Source organism: Pseudorasbora parva, chromosome 1 (genome assembly GCF_024679245.1).
Source record: "Pseudorasbora parva isolate DD20220531a chromosome 1, ASM2467924v1, whole genome shotgun sequence".
Classification (NCBI taxonomy): domain Eukaryota; kingdom Metazoa; phylum Chordata; class Actinopteri; order Cypriniformes; family Gobionidae; genus Pseudorasbora; species Pseudorasbora parva.
Window position 1 is genome coordinate 52,528,731 of NC_090172.1, and position 25,335 is coordinate 52,554,065.

General features: G+C 38.7%; 1 protein-coding gene across 2 annotated transcripts in view; it reads left to right on the forward strand.

Moving 5' to 3' along the window:
* The window catches only part of furina (furin (paired basic amino acid cleaving enzyme) a), a 130,126-nt gene that overhangs the window by 101,234 nt on the left and 3,557 nt on the right, over window positions 1–25,335 (forward strand). For both annotated transcript variants that reach the window (XM_067445170.1, XM_067445169.1), the window contains exons 13-15: window positions 3,124–3,303; window positions 3,589–3,713; window positions 5,108–5,236. In XM_067445170.1, coding sequence (XP_067301271.1) covers window positions 3,124–3,303; window positions 3,589–3,713; window positions 5,108–5,236 — 434 coding nt within the window. The remainder of the gene's footprint in view (window positions 1–3,123; window positions 3,304–3,588; window positions 3,714–5,107; window positions 5,237–25,335) is intronic.

Sequence of the window (25,335 nt, forward strand, 5' to 3'; positions counted from 1 at the left end):
TGCACAGAGGGGGTTTACGCTTCATTCCTCATGGACTTGTCAGAGACTGTAGTCTGTCGTTCTCTCTCTTGATTTAAGCTCTTCTTCCTATGTAACCCTGTCTCTGGTGAGCAGGGCCGGGGACACTCTAAGCTCCTTACAGGATTGGGTTTAGAGTGCCAAAAGCCTACCGGCTCCTGTAGAGTTCATCGGTGGCACAAGTCTTAACCTGGCTCAACTTTTCTGAATGAGTTTTGCACCCTTCAATGTCATAGCAAAGTTTTGATACAGTAAAGTGCTCCTGATTTAATAAGCTATTTATTTGTGTAATTTTATTCAGTGGTAAAATATTAGAATCCCAGTTTGAGATGCAGAGTCAACAATGAATCAACATTGTAGTACTTTCAAATCATTGTTTAAAGGTGAAGTATGTAAGATTTTTTTATAAAGTTAAAATACACTCTATTAACCCAGTTTATTGTTCATTGACTGCTATTATAATATCCCATTCTTGGGATTTATCTCCCCCAAAAGTGTAAACATTGAGCCTTCTAGACACCATCAAAACCTTGAGAGCGGTTCATTCATTTCTGTCAAATCTCTTTCCTGCTCAACCTATAGCGAGACTTTGGGGCGTGGCTACTGTAACAGGCAGAGCCAGAGGGTGTTTAGCCTCTGTGGGACCATGACTGATGCATTACATGCGTTACAGATATGCAAGCCAAAATTAACTTCATTTAGACATTCAAAGGTTTAAACAGGTCATTAACAAGTCAAAGTAAACAGCTCTTGCTGCTATGTATTGGAGTGGTGTGGGAAGGGGGTGTTTATAAGATTGTTTGTAAACATGCTTTATTTTTGTATTTCCGTTAATTGCCACTAGTATTGCAGAAACTACATACTTAAGCTTTAACATGTAAATAGCTCTTTCCATCCAACTTGATTTCCTATTAAGCTCTATTGGAAATATTGGAATATTGCATAACACTTTTGCGAATAAAGCACCGTTTCCATCCAGTGAGTCAAAGAGAACAAAATCACCACTTCCTGATAAACTGGAGCTAAATATCACTAAGAAAAGTAGCCACTGTATATAATAATGAATGTAAATAATAAATTACTTGCATTTCAGAGTGCTTCAACGAAATGCAATAAACGTGTTATCTTACTTTAGGTGCCAGATCCCTGTTTTTTTGGGGGGGAACTTTTTGTAAGACAATTCTGGAATGTAATAATATCAAACCACTTTGACAACAGACATTGCTCGGGTATTTCAAAAGCAACTAAAACAGTATTTTAGATACTGTGCAATAAGATCTGTCCACTGGTTGGTACAGTTTTGCCATCCCAATGCAAAGTCACATAAAATTTTTGATCCACTAAAGGAATTTATTCTGTATATGTGTTTCCACCATAATTTATGCACGTTTTCTTATCAGATAAAAATTGCATCCAATTCAAACAAGCGCATACGTTTGTTTATTTTTTTTATTTAGAATGTATGCTCATCCAGCGGTTTTCAATGCAATATCCCAAAGTGCGCATTAAAATAGGTGGATGGAAAAATAGCTAGTTGGTGGTGTGAGTTTGGTAAATAAATAGTTATTTTTCCAAGCAATATTTGGAAATTTGTCAAAGGTTTATGAAAATAGTAAGTCTCTTAAGAGATAAACCCCTAGGTAACTTACTATTTTGAATCATTTGGTTTTGCATGAAGATGTTGGCTATTTGTTTGTAAGTTGTTGAACTAACAGTCTTCACCTGCTGGATGATATATGCAATATTGTGTCTGTTAACAGCAATACAGTGGATCTTACACTAAACTTACAAAAGTTTGGTGGCAGTAAGTTTTTTTTTTTTTTTTTTTTTTTTTTTTTAAACAGAGAAATTAGTATTTTTTTTTATTCAACAAGGATGCATTAATTAATTGCATCAATTATTTAATTTTTTTGTAAGGATGTAAAAGTCATTGTTATTTCAAATAAATCTGTTCTTAAGAACTTTCTATTCAATCAAAGAATCCTGGAGAGAAAGATTAGTCATGGTTTCCAGACAGCAATATTAAGCAGCACATCTGATCAATCAAAGCTACACTGTGTAACTTACATATGGGTGAGGGGTTTGAATGCTGGTCGCCATGTTGCCTCTCTATCTTGAAAGTACATCAGCCAAAGAGGGACATACCCGTAAATTCAAGCTTCGCCTTTTGCGTTTTAACACTCGATGGCACCTGTCGAATGTGAAGAGGGGGATTGCCATGTTAATCTTGGACTAAATCGGCCACCGTAGGAGTTAAAACAAAAAAAGAATTGAGAGGAACAGAAACTATTATTCTCTGGATGGTCATATACCTTTTCACCGCTAGATGGGGGAAAATATCACACAGTGTAGCTTTAAATAATCTAGATCACATAAACGTCTCTCAAAACTCTTACTGACCCTAATCATTTGGACGGCAGTGTATGATGCATGCATAACTATTGTGACCCTGGACCACAAAACCAGTTATAAGGGTCAATTTTATTTTATTTTTTTATTGAGATTTGTACATCGATAATCATTAAACATAATAAATTATACATTGATGTATGTTTTGTTAGGATAGGACAATATCTGGCTGAGATACAACTATTTGAAAATCTGGAATCTGCAAATAAATCTTAATATTGAAAAAATCGCCTTTAAAATTGTTCATATTAAGTCCTTAGCGATGCATATTACTACTAATAATAATTTTTAAATATATGTATGGTAGGACATTTGCACACAATCTTCATATGGAGCATGATCTTTACTTAAAGGGTTAGTTCACCCAAAAATGAAAATTCTGTCATTAATTACTTAACCCAAATTCGGATTTCAACAAAAATATCTTCGTAAGAGTCTTAAGGTTGTCGAACGACATGAGGGTAAATAATTAATGACGGAATTTTCATTTTTGGGTAAACTAACCCTTTAATATCCTAATGATTTTTGGCATAAAAGAAAAATCGATAATTTTGGATATTGCCACAAATATACCTGTATGACTTATGATCAGGTGGTCCAGAGTCACGTTTGTATTATGTTTATTGCATTTAACTGTCAGTCCAAACGCTTTTGTTTTGTTTAATGACTTTAATCCTACTTTTTGCCTGTGTTTAGGAATATTGGAAGTCATTTGGTGATCACCAGAAGTGTGGGGGCATGTACTGGGACGGCCAACTTTGTGAGCTCATTAGAGCATGCTCAGGCCCAGCTCACCCTGTCCTACAACCGCAGAGGAAATCTGGCCATCTACCTGATCAGCCCACAGGGCACCCGCTCCACACTGCTTGCACCCAGGTTAGCCACTGAAACTTCCACTCTCATAATACCTAAATATAACATTGCTTTGTGAGCAGCTTTACACAGTAACATAACACTCCCCCCCCCCCCCTCTCTCTCTCTCTCTCTCTCTCCCCCCCCCCCCCCCCCCCCCCCCCCCCCCTCTCTCTCTCTCTCTCTCTCTCTCTCTCTCTCTCTCTCTCTCTCTCCTCTCTCCTCTCTCCTCTCCTCTCTCTGTCTCTCTCTCTCTCTCTCTCTCTCTCTCTCTCTCTCTCTCTCTCTCTCTCTCTCTCTCTCTCTCAGACCTCACGATTACTCCTCTGAGGGCTTCAATGACTGGGCTTTCATGACCACCCACTCCTGGGATGAAGATCCTCGTGGAGAATGGACGCTGGAGATAGAGAATGTGGCTGGAACCACCGACTATGGTAACAGCTTGTCCATCTATTTTGCTTTTTTTATTGCAGTTATGCTTCCAATGCATTTAGCTATGGTGCTTATATGGTATATACAGATTCAAATCCAACATATTTTTATTTGGACTTCCAACATGCCCTGATGTCTCTCTTCCGCTATATACTTATATCAAATATTGCAAAACTACAATAAAAATAGATAATAAAATGAAAAAGATAATAAAGATAAAACATAATCCAGGACTTTACATTGATTAACAAAGAGTCAGACGTTGATTTTGCTCCATAAATGGCCTTTTTATGTCTCCCAGTGCTCTGCATTGGACAGAAGTGTAGGAGTATCTTCTCTCCAAATCCTGCCCAATCCTGTTTTCTTCCTCTTTTATGTCACAGTCAATTTGTCTGTCTTCACCACACCCTGCAGTAAATCTGATTAATTAAATCTAGCTAAGTAAATCAGAGGACTGTTTTTCCTCCCTCTCCCACTATCACACTCTCCAGCTGCCCCTGAATGCTGTAAATATAGAATGACTTCCAGCCAAACCCCATTCTTTTGTCCTGCCAGACACTAACATAACTGAACGGACCATCAGTCCAGTGTATTACCTTGTCCATTTCTCTTTGTTGCTTTAAGAATTTACAGATCTACTGACTTTATTGGACTATAGAGACAAAATGGGCCATCAATCTTACGCATGTCGAAGCAATGCGGCACTACAGTTATTGAACGATGATGACACGAAAGATAAAAGATTTAATGTGCTGTTTCTGGGCACCTTGATGATCAAGCTTGTATCTTCTGAGTGATTCATGTTAGTGGGCACAAAATTAGCAATAGGTGATAATGTACAATCAGACATTATTCTCAAGATAAAAAAAAATGTTTTCTATCAGCAGGGATATTGAAGAATTGAATACAAGTATGGAATAGTAATGAGTAACGAGTTTATTTTGCATTTGAATAATGTTGTATTCTTAATTCTAATTACCCTATATATAAATACACATATATGCTGTGTCTGCCCACAGCTTAGATGGTGAACTAGATTACTTGAATAATTATGTATTATTGTTATTATCATTATTTTTTTTTAAATGAACTAAATGTACTCGTTTATTAAATGTTGTTTTATCATATTTGCTGCAATTTTTTAAATGCAGTAAGCCATTAAAGGGCCCCATAACTCTTTGTTTCCCACTGTTATAAGTTGTAATTCCCCATAACTTTGATAAAATGCCTCTTGTTGCTTATTGCTTTAATACTATGAAATCAGCTCTGCTTATATTGTTTGCTTTTGGTCAATCACTTGTTTTGCTCCTTGTTTGTAAATTGTGGCTATAAAACAGTCTACTGATTCACAAATGTAAACTGTTCTCATTTTGCGAGTTTCTTGTGTCCTTCTTAGGCACTCTGACTCAGTTCACGCTGGTTCTCTATGGCACGGCTTCTAGTTTATCCAGCCCTTCAACAGCAGACTCCAGCCAGACCGCTGACAGCAGCTGCAAAACCTACGACCTCGATCAGATTTGCACAGGTAAGTGTAAATGATGGTGAAAGTGCGCCCCCTGTCAATTACTAGTGGTATTTACTAGCTTTCTCAGTAGGTCCTTTAATTTTCAGCTGCAGACTTGAATTGTTCAAATGGTATGATACAATAATACACACACACCTTCTGTAGTATGCTAACTGTACACTATGTATATTTTCATACATGGAACCCAAAGAGGACTGATTAGATTTGCCAAAATGTGCTGTAAAGTACTCTGCACGCAGTAATGCAGCTTGACTTGACCTTCCATTTCTTATTTAACAAAATATCATTTAACTTCATATTGACTGTTTTATTTGCCATCCAATTTCTTTTTAAATTTGACAAAAAATATAATTTCAAAAAATGCACCTATTTTAAACGGTAATATTTCACAATATGCTGATTTTACTTTATTTTTGCTCAAATGAATGCAACCTCAGTGAGCATATGAAACTTCTTTCAGAAAAATCTTACCGACCCCAAACTTTTGAATGCTAGTATTTACATGTTTATATAAAATGTTTCTACTAATGTATTAATAATGACCCTGATAATCTCCCCACTATTTTAAAGCTTTAAAATTAAGCTATAAACTTTACACCCGTTTTTATAAGTCCCTTTTGCTTGTCTTGAGTGTCCTGTGCTGGTCATGTCTTAGCTGTTAAATTGTGTTCATAACTCCATCCTGGAAATAGTTCACAGTGCCAGCTGCATTGGCAGCCTTGTTCAAGGCAGCTGTCCAGTTTAGCCTGCGGCCATGCCCCTCATGTGGCCACTCACTGCCAGCTCATTCTTACCTCTGCACACACGCATACACACGCACGCACGCACGCACGCACGCACACACACACACACACACACACACACACACACACACACACACACACACACACACACACACACACACACACACACACACACACACACACACACACACACACACACTCCTCTTTCAGCAGTTTTCCTCCCCCTTTATCAGCTCTTTCCTTTTTCTCTCCTTTGCCATCTCCTCCTATTCTGCCCTTTTCTAATGATGCCATACTAAAAGGATTCAAGCTTCACCCCTGTTTTGTGCACCGTGATGGCCAGTGGAGTACATAGTTGATTTCTCTCAAAAAAATCTGTTTCTTAAATCCTGTTTACATGTAGTGTAATGCAGCTTAGCCTCTTAATCAACCAAGCTTATTCTGGCCAAGAACTGCCCACTTAGACCTGAAGAGACCGGCTGACCAACGTCGTAGAGTAACCAATGGCATTTTTTTTTTTTTTTTTGTCATGCTTAAAACTTGATGCTCAGGTTAGTGCAGTGGTAAAGAACAGCTTCTTTCAGCTGAGGCAATTAGCCAAAGTAAAAGCGTTTTTATCTCAACATAATTTTGAAATGTTAATCCATGCTTTTATTACCACTCGTTTAGATTCTTGCGATGCACTTTATACTGGTCTTAGCAAATCACTCCTGGCACGATTACAACAAGTCCAGCTGCTCGTCTTTTAACTGGATCTTGAAAATTTGATCATATCTCATCAATTCTTCACTCCCTCCACTGGCTACCAGTGCATTTTCACACTGATTTTAAGATTCTTTTATTCGTTTTTAAATGTCTTCATGGCCTGGCCCCCCAGTACCTGTCTGATCTGCTCGTGCCTTACATCCCCTCTCGCTCGTTCCGGTTGGCAAATCAGGCTCTGTTGGTCGGCCCTAAGACCAAACGTAAATTTAGAGTTGATCGTGCATTTGGCGTGGCAGTCCCGTGTTGTTTTTAAGGTGCTTTATAAATAAAGGTGGATTGGATTGATCATATAAGAACGGGTTTATTAGCCTTGTGTATAAGGCTTTTTTAATCATATTTAGTCAACCCTGTTCTGTTTTTGTTTAGTTAAGTTCTAGTCAACTAAATGTCTGGGTATTTTTAGTCTAGTTTTAATTAATGAAAACTTGGTGACATTTTTGTTGTTAACTCGGTTGTCATTTGAGAATTGTATATTTACCTTTTTTCAGAATCATTGAACTTTCCACAAATCAAAAATATCAACTCATACGCATACTTCGATATATTATAGGCTATTTATTATATACATTAATACAATCTCTACATTATGAAAACTGGGAAAACAAGAAGCTTCGCTCAAAAATTAAATGAGTTAAAATAAAAAAGAAGGTTAGATGAAGCAGTGACAGAACATGGACTGGCTGAATGAATATTGCAAATGGAGATCACCAAACTCCAGCTTACTTGTGTTTCAGTGTTTTCAGATCATCTGTGCAGATTGTAGGTTGCCAGATTGCAAAGATTCAATAAAACACCAGGCAAAAATGATCCATTCCCACTTTATATTAGGTGGCTTTAACTACTAAGTACAATATACTTATTGTGTTCATATTGTATCTGCTAATCACGAGGGGGCTGTCCTGTTTATTCGATTAACTATCCGCATCTAGAGCATTATTCAATGAAATTTAACGTATCAATGTATTTAGTAGAGTGTCTGGAATCGAATAAGAACAGCCCAGAAGATATCTGATGGAAACTAGCCACGCAATTTTAGAAAAGATTGAAAGATGACAGGCTATTCTGGTGACGCTTGATTATGCACAGGCAAAAAAAAAAAAACAACAGCACTGGGAAAGTCTCGTGTTGTCATCTGACATGTGGCCTTTGAAATGATGAATATGCCCATATGTGGTTTAGCATAATCTCGCGTGCATTACATAGTATTTTTGTTTGCGTAACCATTTGATTCCTGGGAAATTACGCTCACGCCCCTCATAACGTACAGAGGTTTTCCTGCTACACCTGCTCACTAGCGCTCGCACTGTAAACATTCGCCTGAAACGGATCCACGTCGAGGACATAATTTATTTTCTCCTGCTGCTTTGGAAAAACTGCTGCAAAGCAGTGATGAAGAAAATATGAAATATATTAATAAGAGAGTGCTGTATCCAGCGTCGACTCTGAAGAAGAGGATATGTTTTTGAATGGTCTCGATCCAGTTTTAGATTGGTATTGGATTTATTGTTAAATTGGATTTATTTATGTTACGACCCGCTCATTACAAGTCGCAACATAAAGGGAAAACGGACAACAATGTCTAGTAAATGAAAACTAGTTTATTAAAGTGAAATGAACACAACAAAGAATGAAGATAAACAAACAGAAGTCTAGGGATAACAAAGAAACAAAGAAACAAATAAACATAGAATATATGAATACACTACATGTCTTAGGAAACTGCAAACAATCAGGAATGAGAAATAATCAATAAGAGCTTACATCATTCACAGAGCCACCTCTTAGAAGGTCTATCACACAGAGGAAGCTACTGATAATGCTACACATCACTCTTATATACGCTCTAAGTAATTGTTAATTAGCACAGGAGACCAATCAGAAGCTCCTGTCATTTTGCCCAATAAGGAAAAACAGGAGGCTCAGGGTCATCACACCTCCCACTCCAAAAAGAGGTTTCCTGAAAAACCGACAAAAAAAAGTCGGTCAGTCGATAACGAAAATTACTAACATAGTCCAGAACGTTCGCAGGAGGGTGAGACGATGTCTACTCATCTGCCAAAACAGTAATAGGACCTCTTACAGTGTGTCCGAACATTAACTCATTTGGACTGAAATCGTTGCTTTCCTGTACCACCTCACAGGATTGGTTTAATCTCTGTTGGGGGTACGCTTCTGGCTTTTGGTTTCATTACCAATTGTCCATGAGTTCAGCGTTTAAAGCCGCCTCGAGCCCGGTATACTTTTTAAAGAGCATGTAAATTAGTTAGTTTTGTGTTTATAGTTAGCTGGAGTCTCTCTTTCATATAAGATGGCACTATTGTTCTTTCTGTGTCTGTGTTGTTTGTGCTGCCTACAGAGGTTGAAGATAATTTGTGAAACGACTTGTGTTAAGTCTTTATTTATCTTAACTACGGTGGCTTAGATTCGGAACGTGTATATATGATGATTCCTGACGCAGTGGCTGATGGGTTTGTATTTCTCACGCTCTAGTGTTAGTGGCATCTCACGTGCTAGTTTAGTGGCGTCTCGCATGTGTTTATATTGTTGTTGCATGCTCTCCGGCTTCTTTTGCAGAAATGGTGTCGGTAATCAAAGATTTCTTTGCATTTCCTTCGGAAATATTGTTGGAGAGATGTACAAAGGAAGAGCTGTTACAGATTGCTGAACGTTTTGATGTGGAGCTAACAACTAATGATAAGAAACGATGAGTGTGCACTCAAAGAGAAAGAGTTAGAAAATGGTTTAGAATTAAAGAAGTTACAACAGCAGTTTGAGATACGGAGCATGGAGTTACAGTTTGAAAAGGAAAGGGAGGAAAGAGATTTTCAGGAAAAAAAATCTCCAGCTAGAGCTGAATGCAAATCCAGTTGAAACTCCAGTTCATGTGTCATCTGTGAAAACATCCGATTAGTACCGCCGTTTTTAGAGAAGGAAGTAGAGAAGTATTTCCAACATTTTGAGTGTGTTGCAGAGTCTTTGAAATGGCCAAGAGAGTTTTGGATCTTACTCTTGCGATGTGTATTAGTCAGTAGCGCACAAAGTTTATTTAGCGTTGATTATAGAACAGAGTGGCGATTATGATGTTGTTAGGTTTGCTGTTTTACATGCTTACGAATTAGCACCTGAGGCATATCGCCAGAAATTTACGAGTCATTTTAAGGCTGAGAAGTACACGTATCTTGAGTTTGCGAGAGAGAAAGAAAATCTGTTTGACCGTTGGTGTTCCTCTTTAAAATGTACAACTAAGGAACAGCTTAGAGAGCTCATTCTTCTGGAAGACTTTAAAAACTGTGTTCCAAGTGCTGTGGCTATGTATCTTAATGAACATAGTGACTAAAATGTCAGATGCTGCCCTTATGGCAGACGAGTTTGTTCTTACCCATCAAATTTCTAGCCACATTAATGATTTGAGTAGGTCTTAGTTTAGTCTATCTGTTAAAAATAAAAAGATGGTTGCACGGCAGAATGTGTTAATCCCCCCTGCTAAAAGTAGTTTAGTTATGTGTACAAAAAGTGAAATGGTTTGTTTTTATTGTAAAAAAACAGAACATAAAATCTCATACTGTGGTATTCTCAAAAAGAAAGAGAGCTGTAAAACCTGTTAGTTTGATTTCTACAGCGAATGAAAACTCTCTTCCTGTACAGGTAAATAAGCAGGGTGAACCGTTAGATATTACTGAGATGGAGAATGTTCAAACCAGTGCTGATTTCACACCATTTCTCACTGATGGAATTGTTTCTTTGCCTGACTCTGATGACTCTGTGCCTGTTTGTATTCTCCGAGATACAGGGGCGGGGCAGTCATTCCTGCTGGAAGGACTTTTATCTCTGTCTGAACGTACTGCTACTGGATCTCATGTGCTGTCAGATGACTTGAGATGGGTTACAGGGAGGTTCCTTTACAGAAGTTGAAGAGGTGTCCCTTGTGGAAGAGTTATCGTCTAATGATCACCAGATTGATAAGTCTGATTCCATTTCTGGAAGTCCATCCATTTGTGCTGATCATGTTTGTACTTTTTCTTTGTCTCCACTTCAGGGTGTGACCTGAGATTAATTAATTAAAGCAACGGCAGGTGGATGAAACCCTGCAAGAAATGTTCTCTATAGCTGCTGGAATTTTCATCTTTCTATTTTATTCAAGTTGGATTACTTTGTAGACAGCAGGCTATGAGTTCTGATCAAGCGGCAACCTCCCGCGATCTCTCTTGAAGCCAATACGGAAGTAATGTAAACTGTAATTCCTCAACTGGCCTCTAGGGACAGGCTCCAGAAGGGAGCAGAATCTCATTGAGCCCCATGTTAAAATTCTCAACTTTAAAGCAGAAAAAAACATTTTTACAGCCTGGTACAAATTGTGGTTTTGGCTTATAAGGCTAATTTTGATCTTCATGACAACTCTGAGGGGGGTGAATTTTTTTATAACTCATTCGTTTACGTTATATAAAGCCTTAAGGTTCTGCATAATTAAGGGCGTGGTTACAAGTGGATAGCCATTTATCCGCCGTCTATAGTTATTGCGTCACCTCAGCTCCGCGCATATCCCGCCTTTTTGCCCATTTTCTGTTATCCGGGAGTGACACGCGTTGACTCGCTCACAAGATGGCAACGCCCAGCTCGACCATACTTTAAGCTTCAGAACGGCTTATCAGAATCCTATGGGTGACGTCACGGACACTACGTCCATATTTTTTTACAGTCTATGGTTCTGATTCTTCTCTTGATTCTAGAATCCAAATTGTTGTTCCTTTTCCTTTCCATCAGGGTGTCCTCCAGTTATCACATCAGGGTCTTGCCAGTCATATGGGAGTACGGAAGACGTATGATAAAATTGTGAGGAAGTTTTATTGGCCTAGAATCAAGAGAATTGCATTGAACCTGATAATGACTGGGAGCAAGGACTACCTTGGATGTTGCTAGCTGTTCGTTAGGTGGTACAGGAAAGCACCGGTTTCAGTCCAAAAGAGTTGGTGTTTGGACACACTGTAAGAGGTCCTATTACTGTTTTAGCGGATGAGTGGACATCGTCCCACCCTCCTGAGAACGTTCTGGACTATGTTAGTAGTTTTCTTTATTGACTGTATGAAGCCCGTGCTATTGCTTTAAGAAAGTTGGATAAGTCTCAAGGAAGGATGCACAGGTTGTTTGATCGTAAAGTCAAATCTAGAATTTTTCAAGTAGGAGATTAAGTTTTGGCTCTGTTATCTGTCTTGACTAGCCCCTTCCAGGCTAGGTTTTCTGGACCGTATATGATTATCAAGAGTTATCCAAATAATAATTATTTGTTAAATACGCCTGCTCGTCGCAAGAAAATACTGGTTTGTCACATTAATCTGCTGAAACCATATGTGACTCCTGTACATTCATTGTCTATTGATGTTGTGACAGCTACTGATCATGTATGTCTGAGTGTTTCAGAAACACCTGTAGAGTAGAGGCTGACATTTTTCCGGGAATCCCACGGGTCACGGGATTCCCGTGGGATTCCTGCCGGATGGGAGTAATCGTTGCTATTAATCACGGGATTTGGACGGTACAGGATAAATGGTTAACGGGAGCAGACGGGAGCGGGAATCAACCAATAGCAAAGACGAAAAACTAGGACTGTCATTTTTGGAAAAAAACTAATTTGAACGGATATCAAATATCAAGCAATGTATTCGAATATAAAGCTTTGAGTTTGTCTACCGCATCAGATGTCGACGCGGTCCTCTCCAGCAGCTGGAATTTGTTTACAGATGCCATAGCAACTCTCAACAGCCACCAGGACTTATCTTACTGTCTATGGGACTTATACGGTTTTATAAAAAATATTTATTTGTTGTAAAGTGTAATCATCTCAAAAAAAAAAAAAATTCTAATGTCAGGCGCAGTTGAAGGTAGGTTTAGGACAGTGTCATTATGCCAACATTATCTTCATAACTTCTTACGAAATAAAAAGTTTATCCATCAGAAAAATGTATTTTCCTCTCTTGTCAACATTACAGCTTGGTGCATGTGAGCGCTGTGCGCGCTCTTCAGTGGTGAAGGTGCGCGCTGTGTACGTCATATAAGGACGCACACTCAAAAGTTTTTGTCAAGGCTTCCTGCCAGAATTCAAAGAGCAGTGCTCTAAGAACTATAACTAAAACTGTAAATGTACACTATAAATGTATTGTTTACTCAACAATAAATGAGTAAAATGCAGCTTTATGTGCTGTTTGGATTTATTAAACTATAGTAGACATGGTGTGAACTATGTACTGTTTTTCTTTTATTTACTGTCTTCCATTTTCTGGAGAAAATCTAGAAACAGGGGCTCAGCAGCTGGTCTAAAACAGGATGGAGAGCAGTTAAACCAAATGCTATGTATTAAAAAATAAATGGGAGCGGTACAGGAGCGGGAGTCAATTTAAACAGGAGCGGGATGGGAATGGGAGTCCGTTTACCAGGAGCGGGATGGGATGGGATTATTTTTTCAACTTTGGTCTGGGAGTGGGACGGGACAAGATTTATTTCTATGGGAGTGGGACGGGACAGGAGTGAAAATCCACTCCCGTGTCATCCTCTACTGTAGAGATGACTGACAACCTGGAAGAGAATGGTCCTTCTCAAGGTGCAGTGGAAGGCCGTCTAAACAACTTTGAGGTTTTTGCTAACTTGGGTTATTATTTGTCTCATTTATGTGAACCTGAAAAGGCTGATATAATTGAGTTGATAACTTCATTCCCCCTCTATTTTTTCTGATGTTTCTATTCAAACTTATGTCATAGAGCATGATATTGATGTGGGAAATGCTCAACCTGTAAAGCAACATCTATACCTAGTAAACCCAATTAAAATGAGGTTGTTGCAGAAAGAGTTGCATTTTAGTGGGAAAACCTGATAATTCTCACCATTTTTGTACTGATTACAGGAAGCTTTACACTGACAAAACCGGTTTCCCTTTACCCAGAATTGACGATTGTGTCGATCAGGTTGGCTCCGCACAGTTTGTCAGCAAATTCGATCTCCTGACTGGTTACTGGCAAGTTCCCTTAACATCGTGAGCTAGGGAACTATCTGCCTTCATTACACCTGATAGTTTTCTACAGTATACTGTAATGCCTTATAGAGTTCGAAATGCTCCTGCTACTTTTCAGCGTTTGATAAATCGGGTATTATCGGGATTAACTGGATGTGAAGCTTACCTGGACGATGTGGTTTTGTACAGTTCGTCTTGGTCGGAACACCTCACACAAATTCGAAAGCTTTTTGAGCGGTTGGAAAAGGCCAATTTAACTGTTAAATTGGCGAAGTGCAAGTTTGGTAAGGCGACGGTGAGGTATTTGGGTAAGGTGGTTGGTTTGGGGTGTGTAAAACCGATAAATGCAAAAGTTGATGCTACCTGTAGTTTCCCTACTCCAACTACTTGTGAGTTGTGTAGATTTCTTGGGATGGTGGGCTACTACAGAGGTTTTTGTAAAAACTTTGCAAGTGTCGTTGCTCCTGTGACCGATCTGTTAAGCCCAAAGAGACCTTTTATATGGTCGAACAATGTCAGATTGCCTTTGGTAATGCCAAATCTTTGTTAACAACTGCTCCCGTGTTGGTTGCACCAAATTTTGAGAAACCCTTTCTACTTGCAGTTGATGCTAGTGCCTATGGTGCTGGGGCTGTCCTTTTACAAGAGGATTCTAAAGGAATCGAACATCCAGTCAATTACTTTTCATAGAAATTCAATCGTCATGAGCAAGTGTATTCTACAGTGGAAAAAGAAGATTTAGCCCTGGTTTTAGCTGTTCAGCATTTCTAAGTTTCTTTGTGTTCTGTCTGTGGTCCTGTTATCATATACACTGACCAAAATCCATTGACTTTCATGGAACGAATGCGGGGGAAGAATCAAAAGATTATGAGATGGAGTCATATTCTCCAACCATTCTACTTACAAATTAGACACATACGTGGTAAGGATAACATAATCGCTGATGCTTTCTCACGGGTATAGGATTGTCCCAGTATAGAGCTGGGTATCTTGTTTTCTCTTTTCTCTACTTTTTGTCTATTGTTATTCTTCTTCCTTTTCCCCTTCGCCTTTCTTTTTTTTTTCTCTTTCTGACGTTCTACGGCCCAGAATTTCAGCAGTAAGGAATTGAGATTTTTGGAGATAAGTGTTGTGGTACTGTTGTATATTCTTATTCAGGTGGTGGTTTTTGCATGTGTATTATTTATTGTTTTGGGGGGTTTTTTTGTTGGTTTTTCAGGAAACCTCCTTTTGGCGACCCTGAGTCTCCTGTTTTCCTAATAGGGCAAAATGGGAGGAGTTTCTGATTGGTCTCCTGTGCTAATTAACAATTACTTAGAGCGTATATAAGAGTGATGTGTAGCATTATCAGTAGCTTCCTCTGTGTAATAGACCTTCTAAGAGGTGGCTCTGTGAATGATGTAAGCCAGGGCTATTCAAATCTTACCCTGGAGGGCCAATGCGGTGCAGAGTTTCTCTCCAACCCTGATCAAACACACTCACCTGTGATTTTCTAATGATCCTGAAGACATTGATTAGCATGTTCAGGTGTGTTTGATTAGGGTTGGAGCTAAACTGCACCGCATTGGCCCTCCAGGGTAAGATTTGAATAGCCCTGATGTAAGCTCTTATTGATTATTTCTCAATTTTGTTTTTTTTAGCAATTTCCTAAGTCAAGTAGTGTATTCATATTTTCTATGTTTATTTGTTTCTTTGTTATCCCTAGACTTTTGTTTGTTTATCTTCATTCTTTGTTGTGTTCATTTTACTTTAATAAACTAGTTTTCATTCATTAGACGTTGTCCGTTTTCCCCTTTTATGTTGCAAATTGTGGGTCGTAACAATGTGAGTAGTGAGTAGAGAAGTCTGTAATATTTTGTCTCCTTTTTCCAAGAAAAATAAAGACAGAATTTGGCTCTTCCTGGTCCTAATACCACTGTCTTCATGTGATGAAGGTTTTCATGGTATCCTTAATCTGACCTCCACAGCTTGAAACCTCTCCAGGTGTTAAGCACTGTTACCACAGCAACCAAACATGCCCTTCCAACCTATAAAAAGAGATTTTGTGCTAAAAAAGCCATTTAGCAGATTAGTTGTTGCAGTTGTCAGAAGATGCTGACTTAGGTGGTTTAGTAATTATTCCAGAAATGGGACTCACATCAAGCAAATCTTGATCTTTAAAGAGGTAGCGCGTTTGAAAAGACCTGATTTTCCCGGAATGTATTTCTTATTGGCTTGCCAGGCAGCGTTTGAGGTGAAAATAAGCCCAAGGTGTACAGATCAATGCAGCGTTTTAGCTTCATTCCGCTGTCAGACTCTTTCACGCTTCACACACATAATGTTGATTTATATATATATATTGTTGTGGCAAAAATATGTTAACTCCGTTGCATTTCTGAATAAAAGACAAACCTTAGCCAATTGTGTCTTAAAGATTTAATCGTTGCAAGGATGAGCCCACAATCAATACAATCATGATATGCCTGCATCGAGTGTGAACTGAGGAAACAAAAGAAGGCCCAAGCTTTTATACCCCTCAATGTCGGTGTTTTTCCGTACAGAAGAAAAATGAAACAAATGCCTTTTGCCCCCACCCTTCTGTAACTAATTCAAATAAGAAAGCAAAGGACACAATAGTCCCCACCCCCCGTTTTCCCCCATCAGTGTTTGTGTCAAGGCCTCAAGTGGTCATAGGGAGGTTTTATGACCGTGCATGAGAATGTGAGGTGTGGTTGGCATACATTTCATTAGGTAGATGTATGTTTGACTTTTGTTAGTGTGAAGATCTAATACAATGTGACAGTGGCTGTGTGTGATTTAATCAGTGACACCTAAGGTCCAGGAGAGTCTCCAAACTAGGTGTCCCGTGACCCCATGCTAAGATGTGTTTTTGTATAGCAGAGACAGATGTTGGCTTCTGTGTAAACTCAAACATAAATTACAATTTCTTCAACAATTCCCCCTTTTATCATTCTTTGATAACTTACAAGAATTTTTTTAAATGTGTATTAATGTTGTTCTCTTCAAGCCTCACTGTCCAGGCACTCGAAAAGGGTGCCACGGCTTTGCTTGCGCCGTCCTTTCATTTGCCAAGATAAATCTCACCGTTGTAAGGCCAGAAAGTCAGGAAGATTAGTCTTTGGTGTGCTTGTAGTATTTTCTGCTCTCTTAATGAAAAGGCTCCACCTCTCTTCAGATGACACAACTATGGTTGTATATCCTGTCCAATCACCTTCTACTCGCATCTCGATTCTGTGGGCTTACAATAGGTTCTAACTTTAAAACTGGTTGCCTCAGCGCCACGTTTTGCCAGTTTCTCTACTCTGCTCAGATCATAATGCCAAGTGATGTTTGTGTTTGATCTCCGCCTGCACAGACGTATGCCTCCTGCTCCTCTCCTCTCGGCTCCTTCTCCTCTGTCTGCAATGGCTCACATGCACCCACGTCTCTCTCTCTCTCAGCAACATTGATGGCCATTTGTGTCGTCATCAGTATGACAAAAGCTCTAGCCACCTTTTCGCCTTCCAGCTCTTAGGTCCCGTATCACTGTAACGAGTCCCTTAACCTGCATACAGATCTTAGACAACAGAGAAGACATTTCTTTTGCAATAATTCACAATTCTATTGATGTAAGCTATTGTTTACCCCCTTCCATTCCTATGAATGGTGGTTTTCCGAAAATACTATTTAATTTTTTTTATATTAGAAATACATAATTCAAATGGGCTCAGATTTGCTCTAGGCCTCTGTTGTTGTTGTTTTTTTTTTTCTTAAAAAAAAAATCATAAAATAATGTACCCCACACAGTTTATATTTAATAATTCCCCATTTGGCTGCCTGGTCATCCATGCAGCCATTTAGCATAATGATCGAAACATTTTCGGGGTAAACAAGACATGCCATCACCACACCATTTTGAACAGTGCAGCCACATCGTTTCCACAGCTGTCTCTGCTGCTGTGGCGAAGGTCTCTATACTCTATACTCTATACTAAGTGAAAGCATTTTTGTTTATTTCACATAGCAAAAGACATTATGGTTCCTTTGACTGCTGCTCTGCCCCGGCCTTCGCAGCCTCATCTGCTCTCATGTTTCCTGTTTAGATCAAATCTTTGTTATTAGTGTGCGCTGCGCATTTACAGATATCAACCCGGCCAGGCAAGAACAAATTGCGTCTAGAGAATCAGACACAATTGAAAAATGGTACAACTTTTTCCTGTTTTTCCACAATGGCCAAAAATCATACGCAACTCCGAACGCAAAACGCAATTCTGTTTAAATTGTTACACTTGTACCTTTCATCAACTTGTATGCTTCATTTAGGTTTCCAGTCTTAACCTGGCAATCTTTATCTTGATTCTTTCGTGTTTCAGTGAAAGTAAATATAAGATCCATATTTCGTATCTGGAAGCCGGGCTAAGTGAGTAAACACTGTAACTGCACTCCTGTCAAATTAGGCAAGGCAAGGCAAGTTTATTTATAGCACATTTCATACACAATGGCAATTCAAAGTGCTTTATATAGAAAGGAATTAAAATAGGGATAACAAATGCATAAGAAAAAGAATACAATGTATAAAAATAAAAATAGAAACAGTTGTATTCAGTTGTAAAGAGAATTAAAAATAATAAAATTAAACTAAAACAGTTATAAAAAGAATTTAAAAAATGATGCATAGATAAGGTGCAATCAGTCGGACGTACAGTGGTATAGTGCTCATTTAGTAAATGCACAGCTAAACAGATGTGTTTTCAGTCTGGATTTGAATGTGGCTACTGTTGGAGCACATCTGATCTGTTCAGGAAGCTGGTTCCAACTACGGCTGGCATAATAGCTAAAGGCAGACTCTCCTTGCTTTGAGTGAACTCTTGGTATTTCTAACTGACTTGATCCTGCTGATCTGAGTGATCTGTTGGGTTTGTATTTAATCAGCATATCTGCAATTGTTTTAGGTCCTAGCTCATTGAGTGATTTATAAACAAGTAATAGTACTTTAAAATCGATCCTAAATGTTACTGGAAGCCAGTGTAAAGACCTGAGGACTGGTGTGATATGGTCATATTTTCTGCTTCTGCTCAGAATCCTGGCAGCAGCATTTTGTATGAGCTGCAGCTGTCTAATGGTCTTTTTGGGAAGGCAGGTGAGATGGCCATTACAATAGTCCACCCTGCTGGTGATGAAAGCATGAACCAGTTTCTCTAAGTCTTGCCTGGAAACAAAGCATCTAATTCATGCAATATATTTCCGATGATAGAAGGCTGATTTAGTTATTGCTTTGACATGACTACTGAAACTCAGATTTGACTCCAAAATCACTCCAAGATTCCTGACTTGATTTTTTTGTTATTAGACCTTTAGCCTCAAGATATGCGTTCACCTTGAGAATTTCATCTTTGTTTCCAAATGTAGTGATTTCAGTTTTGTCTTTGTTTAACTGAAGATAGTTTTGGCAAATCCAGTTGTTAACAGCATCAATGCATTTGCACAGGGATTTGATGGGGCTGTAGTCATTAGGTGACAGTGCTAAGTAGAGCTGGGTGTCGTCAGCATAGCTGTGGTAAGCAATTTTGTTATTATTCATTATTTGGCTCAGTGGCAGCATATACAGGTTGAATAGAAGTTGTGCAAGAATTGACCCTTGTGGGACTCCGCATGTCATGGATGTCCACTCAGACTTATGGTCACCTATACTCACATAATAACCTCTCCCTTCTAAGTATGACCTGAATCATTTGAGGACCATCCCAGAGAGCCCAACCCAGTTTTCCAGCCCGTCAAGAAGTATGTTGTGGTCAACAGTATCGAATGCAGCACTGAGGTCAAGTAGAACCAGAATTGATGTTTTATCTGTATCAGTATTTAAGTGAATATCAATTATAATCTTTATGAGCGTTGTCTCTGTGCTGTGATGCGGTCAGAAACCAGATTGAAAATTGTCAAAGAATCCGTTTGAGTTTAAGAATTTGTTTAGTTGATTGAAAACCACTTTTTCAATGATCTTGCCAATGAAAGGGAGATTTGAGATTGGTCTGTAGTTGCTCAATATGGAGTTATCCAGATTTCTCTTTTTCAGAAGAGGCTTAACTATTGCAGTTTTAAGGGTGGTTGGAAAAGTCCCATAGAGAAGTGAGGAGTTTACCACTTCTAGGAGATCTGTTTCTAAACAGTTAAACACACTTTTGAAAAAAGAAGTGGGGAGTTCGTCAAGGGCGCAGGTTGATATTTTAAGGTGCTGTACTGTGTCTTCTAAAATTTTGCCATCAATTGTTTCGAAGTCAGACATAGTAACTTTCCGAGGTTTTGGTCTGATCTGACTGACCCCAGAGCAACTCAAGGATGTGCTGATTGCCTTTCTGATGTTTTTGATTTTCTCGGAGAAAAAGGAAGCAAACTCGCTGCATTTGCTGTCTGAGAGCATTTCTCTGGGAATGTAACTCGGGGGGGTTGTTAGTCTGTCTACAGTAGCAAAAAGAGTGCGTGTGTTGTTAATGTTTCTGTAAATGAGGGGTGTGACACATCTTCAAAATCCTATCAACTGCTCAAAATTTGCTTCTACTTGGTTTCTTAACCAGTTTAAATGCACTATTAAGTTGTCTTTAGAAAAGTCAGCAGAATCCTTTTTTTTTTTTTTTTTTTTTACCCGACAATGTGCCATCCCTGGTTCCACAAGCAGCCTTGCTTGGCATTGAACTTTGAGCTTTATAATTTTACAGGTATTATTTATGCTCCAACAGCAACATTTCACACTTACTAAAGTTTGAAAGATGGAATAGCGAAGAACGGGACCTTTAAAGCCATCACCATGTCTCCAAATTATTCTCTGCCATATCTAATGCCCTGCAGGATTAAGACTATGAAATAGACCTATTAGCTCAATATCACACATTTTTACTGATACCAACTAATACATTTTATTCTGATCTCCAAAAAAAGTTAATGACAATAACCTCAGTGTCTCAGTTGGCTCTTGAATGCCCCTTACCATCATAACTTTCCCTCAGGGTGCTCCCTGGCATTCAAACACAATATATGTGTGGGTTTTTTTTTTTGTGTGGGTTTTTTGTGAGCGGTAGTGAGGAACCTTTCTTTGGGGCAGACTGCTGTATCTCTGTCTGGACTCTTGGCCCCTACAAAACACAGCTCCCCCTACACAATGAGTCTGTTGCGCCTCACAGACATCTGCTCGACTCATACACACCTCACATAAGACTCTACCCTCCTTTTGGGGGCAGAGTCTCAGTGTCTGTGTTAGTGTCTGCCTTAGGTCGCCCCCCGCTGGCCAAAAGAGGATCTTACCCATCTTTGGGAAAATCACCTCGTGCCCACTGGCCGCTTGAGATCTTTGACCCTCAACAGGATCAGATGTGTTTTCAGAAGGAGCTTTGTGGAAAGTGCATTCAAGAGTCACTAGCGCCGTTTGATCTGCTTATTGGTAAAACATGGAGACAGGTTAATTATAACACAACTTATTCATTAAAATTAATAGATTATACTCTACATGCATCTGGCTATAACAATTTAATGTTCTGTGACCAAAGCCATCAGTTCTGTACATGGTGGTGGCTAAGAGCAGGCATGGAAGTTACTGGTCATATAACACATTAGTCTAAAATTTCAGTTCATTTTATTGTCTATATTTGAAAAACATCACATTTTGTTTCTTCATGAATATTTATCATTGCCCTCTCATTGGTAATCATTTATTTTTAATAAATGATTGTCTCTATGATTTTCAACTGATGCCTTGTGTCTTTATCCTGTGACATCCTGTGACACTGGCCCAGATATCAGCTTTGAGCTTATTTAGAATGAAAGAGAGAGAGACTCTGAGGTCTTCAGGGCTGGCACACTTTACATTTCTCATAAACTTTTCACTCTTCACACTAGCTCAGCGTAAGATCTGGCTAGATATTAAAATTGGTTTCAAATAATCATAATTTTATATTTGCCTTTCTCCCACACAATGAATTTAGAATCTATAAATTTCCACTCAGATTGAGTCTCTGTTACTCAAGCTAGGCCACAGCACCATCCATAAATGACATGGTGGTGTCAGATTCAGATAACAAATTGTTTTATTACAGCTCAGCACAAGCTTCTCTTTTAAACCCAAAACATCAGCTTCTTGGTTTTTAACATATTAAAGGGATACTTCACCGCTTTTTCATATTAAACTATGTTATTCCCTTAACTAAAACGAGTTGTTACATACCTCTCTCGTCTCAGTGCGTGCACTTAATCTCTCTGACGTGCGGTTAAGATCTGATAGCATTTAGCTTAGCCCACTAAGCCCAGTTCATTCACTATGGAACCAAACAGAGATCAAGTTAGAAGCAACAAAACACCTCCACGTTTCCCCTATTTAAATACAGTTACACGAATAGTTGAACGATCAAGTATGGTGACAAAATAAAACGTGGTACTTCTCTAATCGGATTAAAAAGGAGAACTATAATGTATGGCGGATTAGCACTTCTGAGAGTACTTCGGCTCGGCGCAGTAAAAAGCATCTTTCCTCACACCTCCCATAGGGTCAATAGGGAGATGTGAGGGAAGATGTTTCAGTCGGGACTTTTTACTGCGCCGAGCTGAAGTACTCTCAGAAGTGCTATTCCGCCATACATTATAGTTCTCCTTTTTAATCCGATTAGAAACACGCCACGTTTTATTTTGTCACCATACTTGATCGTTCAACTACTCGTGTAACTGTATTTAAATAGGGGAAACGTGGAGGTGTTTGGTACTTCTAACTTGATCTCTGTTTGGTTCCATAGTGAATGAACTGGGCTTAGTGGGCTAAGCTAAATGCTATCAGATCATCACCGCACGTCAGAGAGATTAAGTGCACGCACTGAGATGAGAGAGGGATGTAACAACTCGTTTTAGTTAAGGGAATAACATAGTTTAATATGAAAAAGTGGTGAAGTAACCCTTTAACTCACCTATAGTTATTTCAACAATCCAATATTCAGTCAAATAAGCATTATCAGAGTTTTGCAAAAGTGAGAAGAGCAAGGAAATATATTATTTTAAATCCTCTACATCATAATTTATGAATATTTGCAACATATTTTATTGTCTTTAATTTCATCTCATAATTACAATTATCACAGCTCCTTCTTTTATTTTAATTTATTGACATTATTATTTCATTATTTTCTTAGACAAATTTCAAATCTCATCTCTCTTTCTTTCTCTTTATTTAGTTTTGTTTACAGAATTTAGTTTGGTGGTCTCATTTTGCCACATTTTCAACACCTTATGGGTGAGTGGACACAGTGATGTGCAAAATGCCCCGCTGACCACAAATGAACACTATCATTCGGCAATTGACATGTTTCAGTCTGGTTCCCAGTCTGTAAGGCGGTGCCTAAAGCGGCAATCGCTCAGACAGTCAGAGAAGAGAGCTCGGGTCCAATAAAACATACAATGCCTTGCAATTAATGGTATCTTTCATCTGCTTTTTCAAATCAAAAATCACATTTAGCTATCAGATTCCCTCAGTTACTGGGATCTTTCCTTCTGGGTTTAATGTTATCAGATTATAATATTCCTCAATTACTGGGATCTTTCCTTCAGGGTTTAATGGCATTCCACCCATTTTACAACCCATGAATTAGCACTAACATCTAGAAATTTGAATTTCTCTTGTTCTCAATTTATTTGTAGCCAGTTAAGTTGCCGTATAATTTTCTAAACATAATTAAAACATTGCTGCCCATTTTCTTAATAAGTTCTGCTCATTTCTTTAAATCACTAGCTTCAGAGCAGAGTTGCTTACACCATTTGCTCTCTCGACTCAAAATCTTCGGACTAATCAAGTTCCTGATCATGTCATTCAAATTGTTAGCTCTAATTTAGTTATCATAAATTGTTATCTATAGCTTAATCAAAGTTCATACTCACCAGCGATCTTTAAACAGCTGTGGCTTCTGTGTGATCAGACAACATTTTCCTTTCCCTGCTATCAATTTCATTCAACACAGTTAGTTTAGATTTCTCACACACACAGCCCCCACAACAGCCCTTAGATTTGTCTCCTCTCATCAACAGATTCTTTCACCCCTTTCAGCCTGGTGAAACACAGCATTCCCTCTTTTGGAAATTATGATATTTAATTAATTTCTCTATCCTTGCATGCATTTTTGGCCATATAATTTTCTCATTTGACAAAAACACCAGTGTATCATATTCTGCTAGCTTGCTTTGGGATTTCCCCATATTGGCAGTCTGATTCTGTGGCTGTTCACGTGCACGCTAATCTGTCGGACATCTCTGTACAGATCTGATCTCTTCACCCAAGATCAGACGGGACGGAAGCTTACTCAAACTGCCGATTTCGGAACTGCACACAACTCCGTCTCTGGACCGCACACAACTCAATCCTTTTTTCGCCCACGTGATTTCAGTTTCACCCCATAAAACACATAAAATCACGCTGCATTTGCCACAGATTAAGATTCCCAGTATGGTTAATCGCTAGCAATTAAAATTTCAATTTAACCAAATTCTATTTAAAATTCTTCCCCGAATTTTTAAGTTTGTCTCTTACCAGAAGCGTCCCGTTGCCACCCCGGGTTCGTTTTCTCTAATTCCAGTGGTCGGACCCTCCAGAACCCCTAGAGCAGCCGGCCCTTCTCCCTTAATCAGTCGGGGTAAGGCTGTGACTCTAACGTCCAGGATGATCAGTCACCGTCCGCTCTCGGGGTCCAGAAGGCACATCCAAGGAATCCTCACTTCTGACACCAAGATTGTTGTGGCAAAAATATGTTAACTTAATATGTTAACCTTTGCCAATTGTGTCTTTATAAAGATTTAATCGTTGCAAGGATGAGCCCACAATCAATACAATCATGATATGCCTGCATCGAGTCTGAACTGTCGGTCAATGTCGGTGTTTTTCCGTACAGAAGAGAAATGAAACCAATTCCTTTCCCCCCACCCTTCTGTAACTAATTCAAATAAGAAAGCAAGGGACACAATAGTTCCCTTGTGTCCCTTGCTAATACTCCCCCCCCCTCCCCCCATCAGTGTTTGTGTCAAGGCCTCAAGTGGTCATAGGGAGGTTTTATGACCGTGCATGAGAATGTGAGGTGTGGTTGGCATACATTTTATTAGATTGATGTAGGTTTGACTTTTGTTAGTGTGAAGATCTAATACAATGTGACAGTGGCTGTGTGTGATTTAATCAGTGACACCTAAGGCCCAGGAGAGTCTCCAAACTAGGTGTCCCGTGACCCCATGCTAAGATGTGTTTTTGTGTAGCAGAGACAGATGTTGGCTTCTGTGTAAACTCAAACATAAATTATAAAAATTTCTTCAACTATATATATATATATATATATATATATATATATATATATTTATATATTTATATATATATATATATATATATATATATATATATATATATATATATATATATATATATATATATATATATATATATATATAATTCCATGTAGTACACATGCATAAGTATTCAATTATTGATCCAAAAAATTTAAATGGAGCATGTCACTGCAAAACATGTCAGCTTCCTGAATGTATTGTCAACTGCACTTTAAGAAAAATATTCAAGCTTTGCATTTCTGCCTTTAAACTCTCAGAAT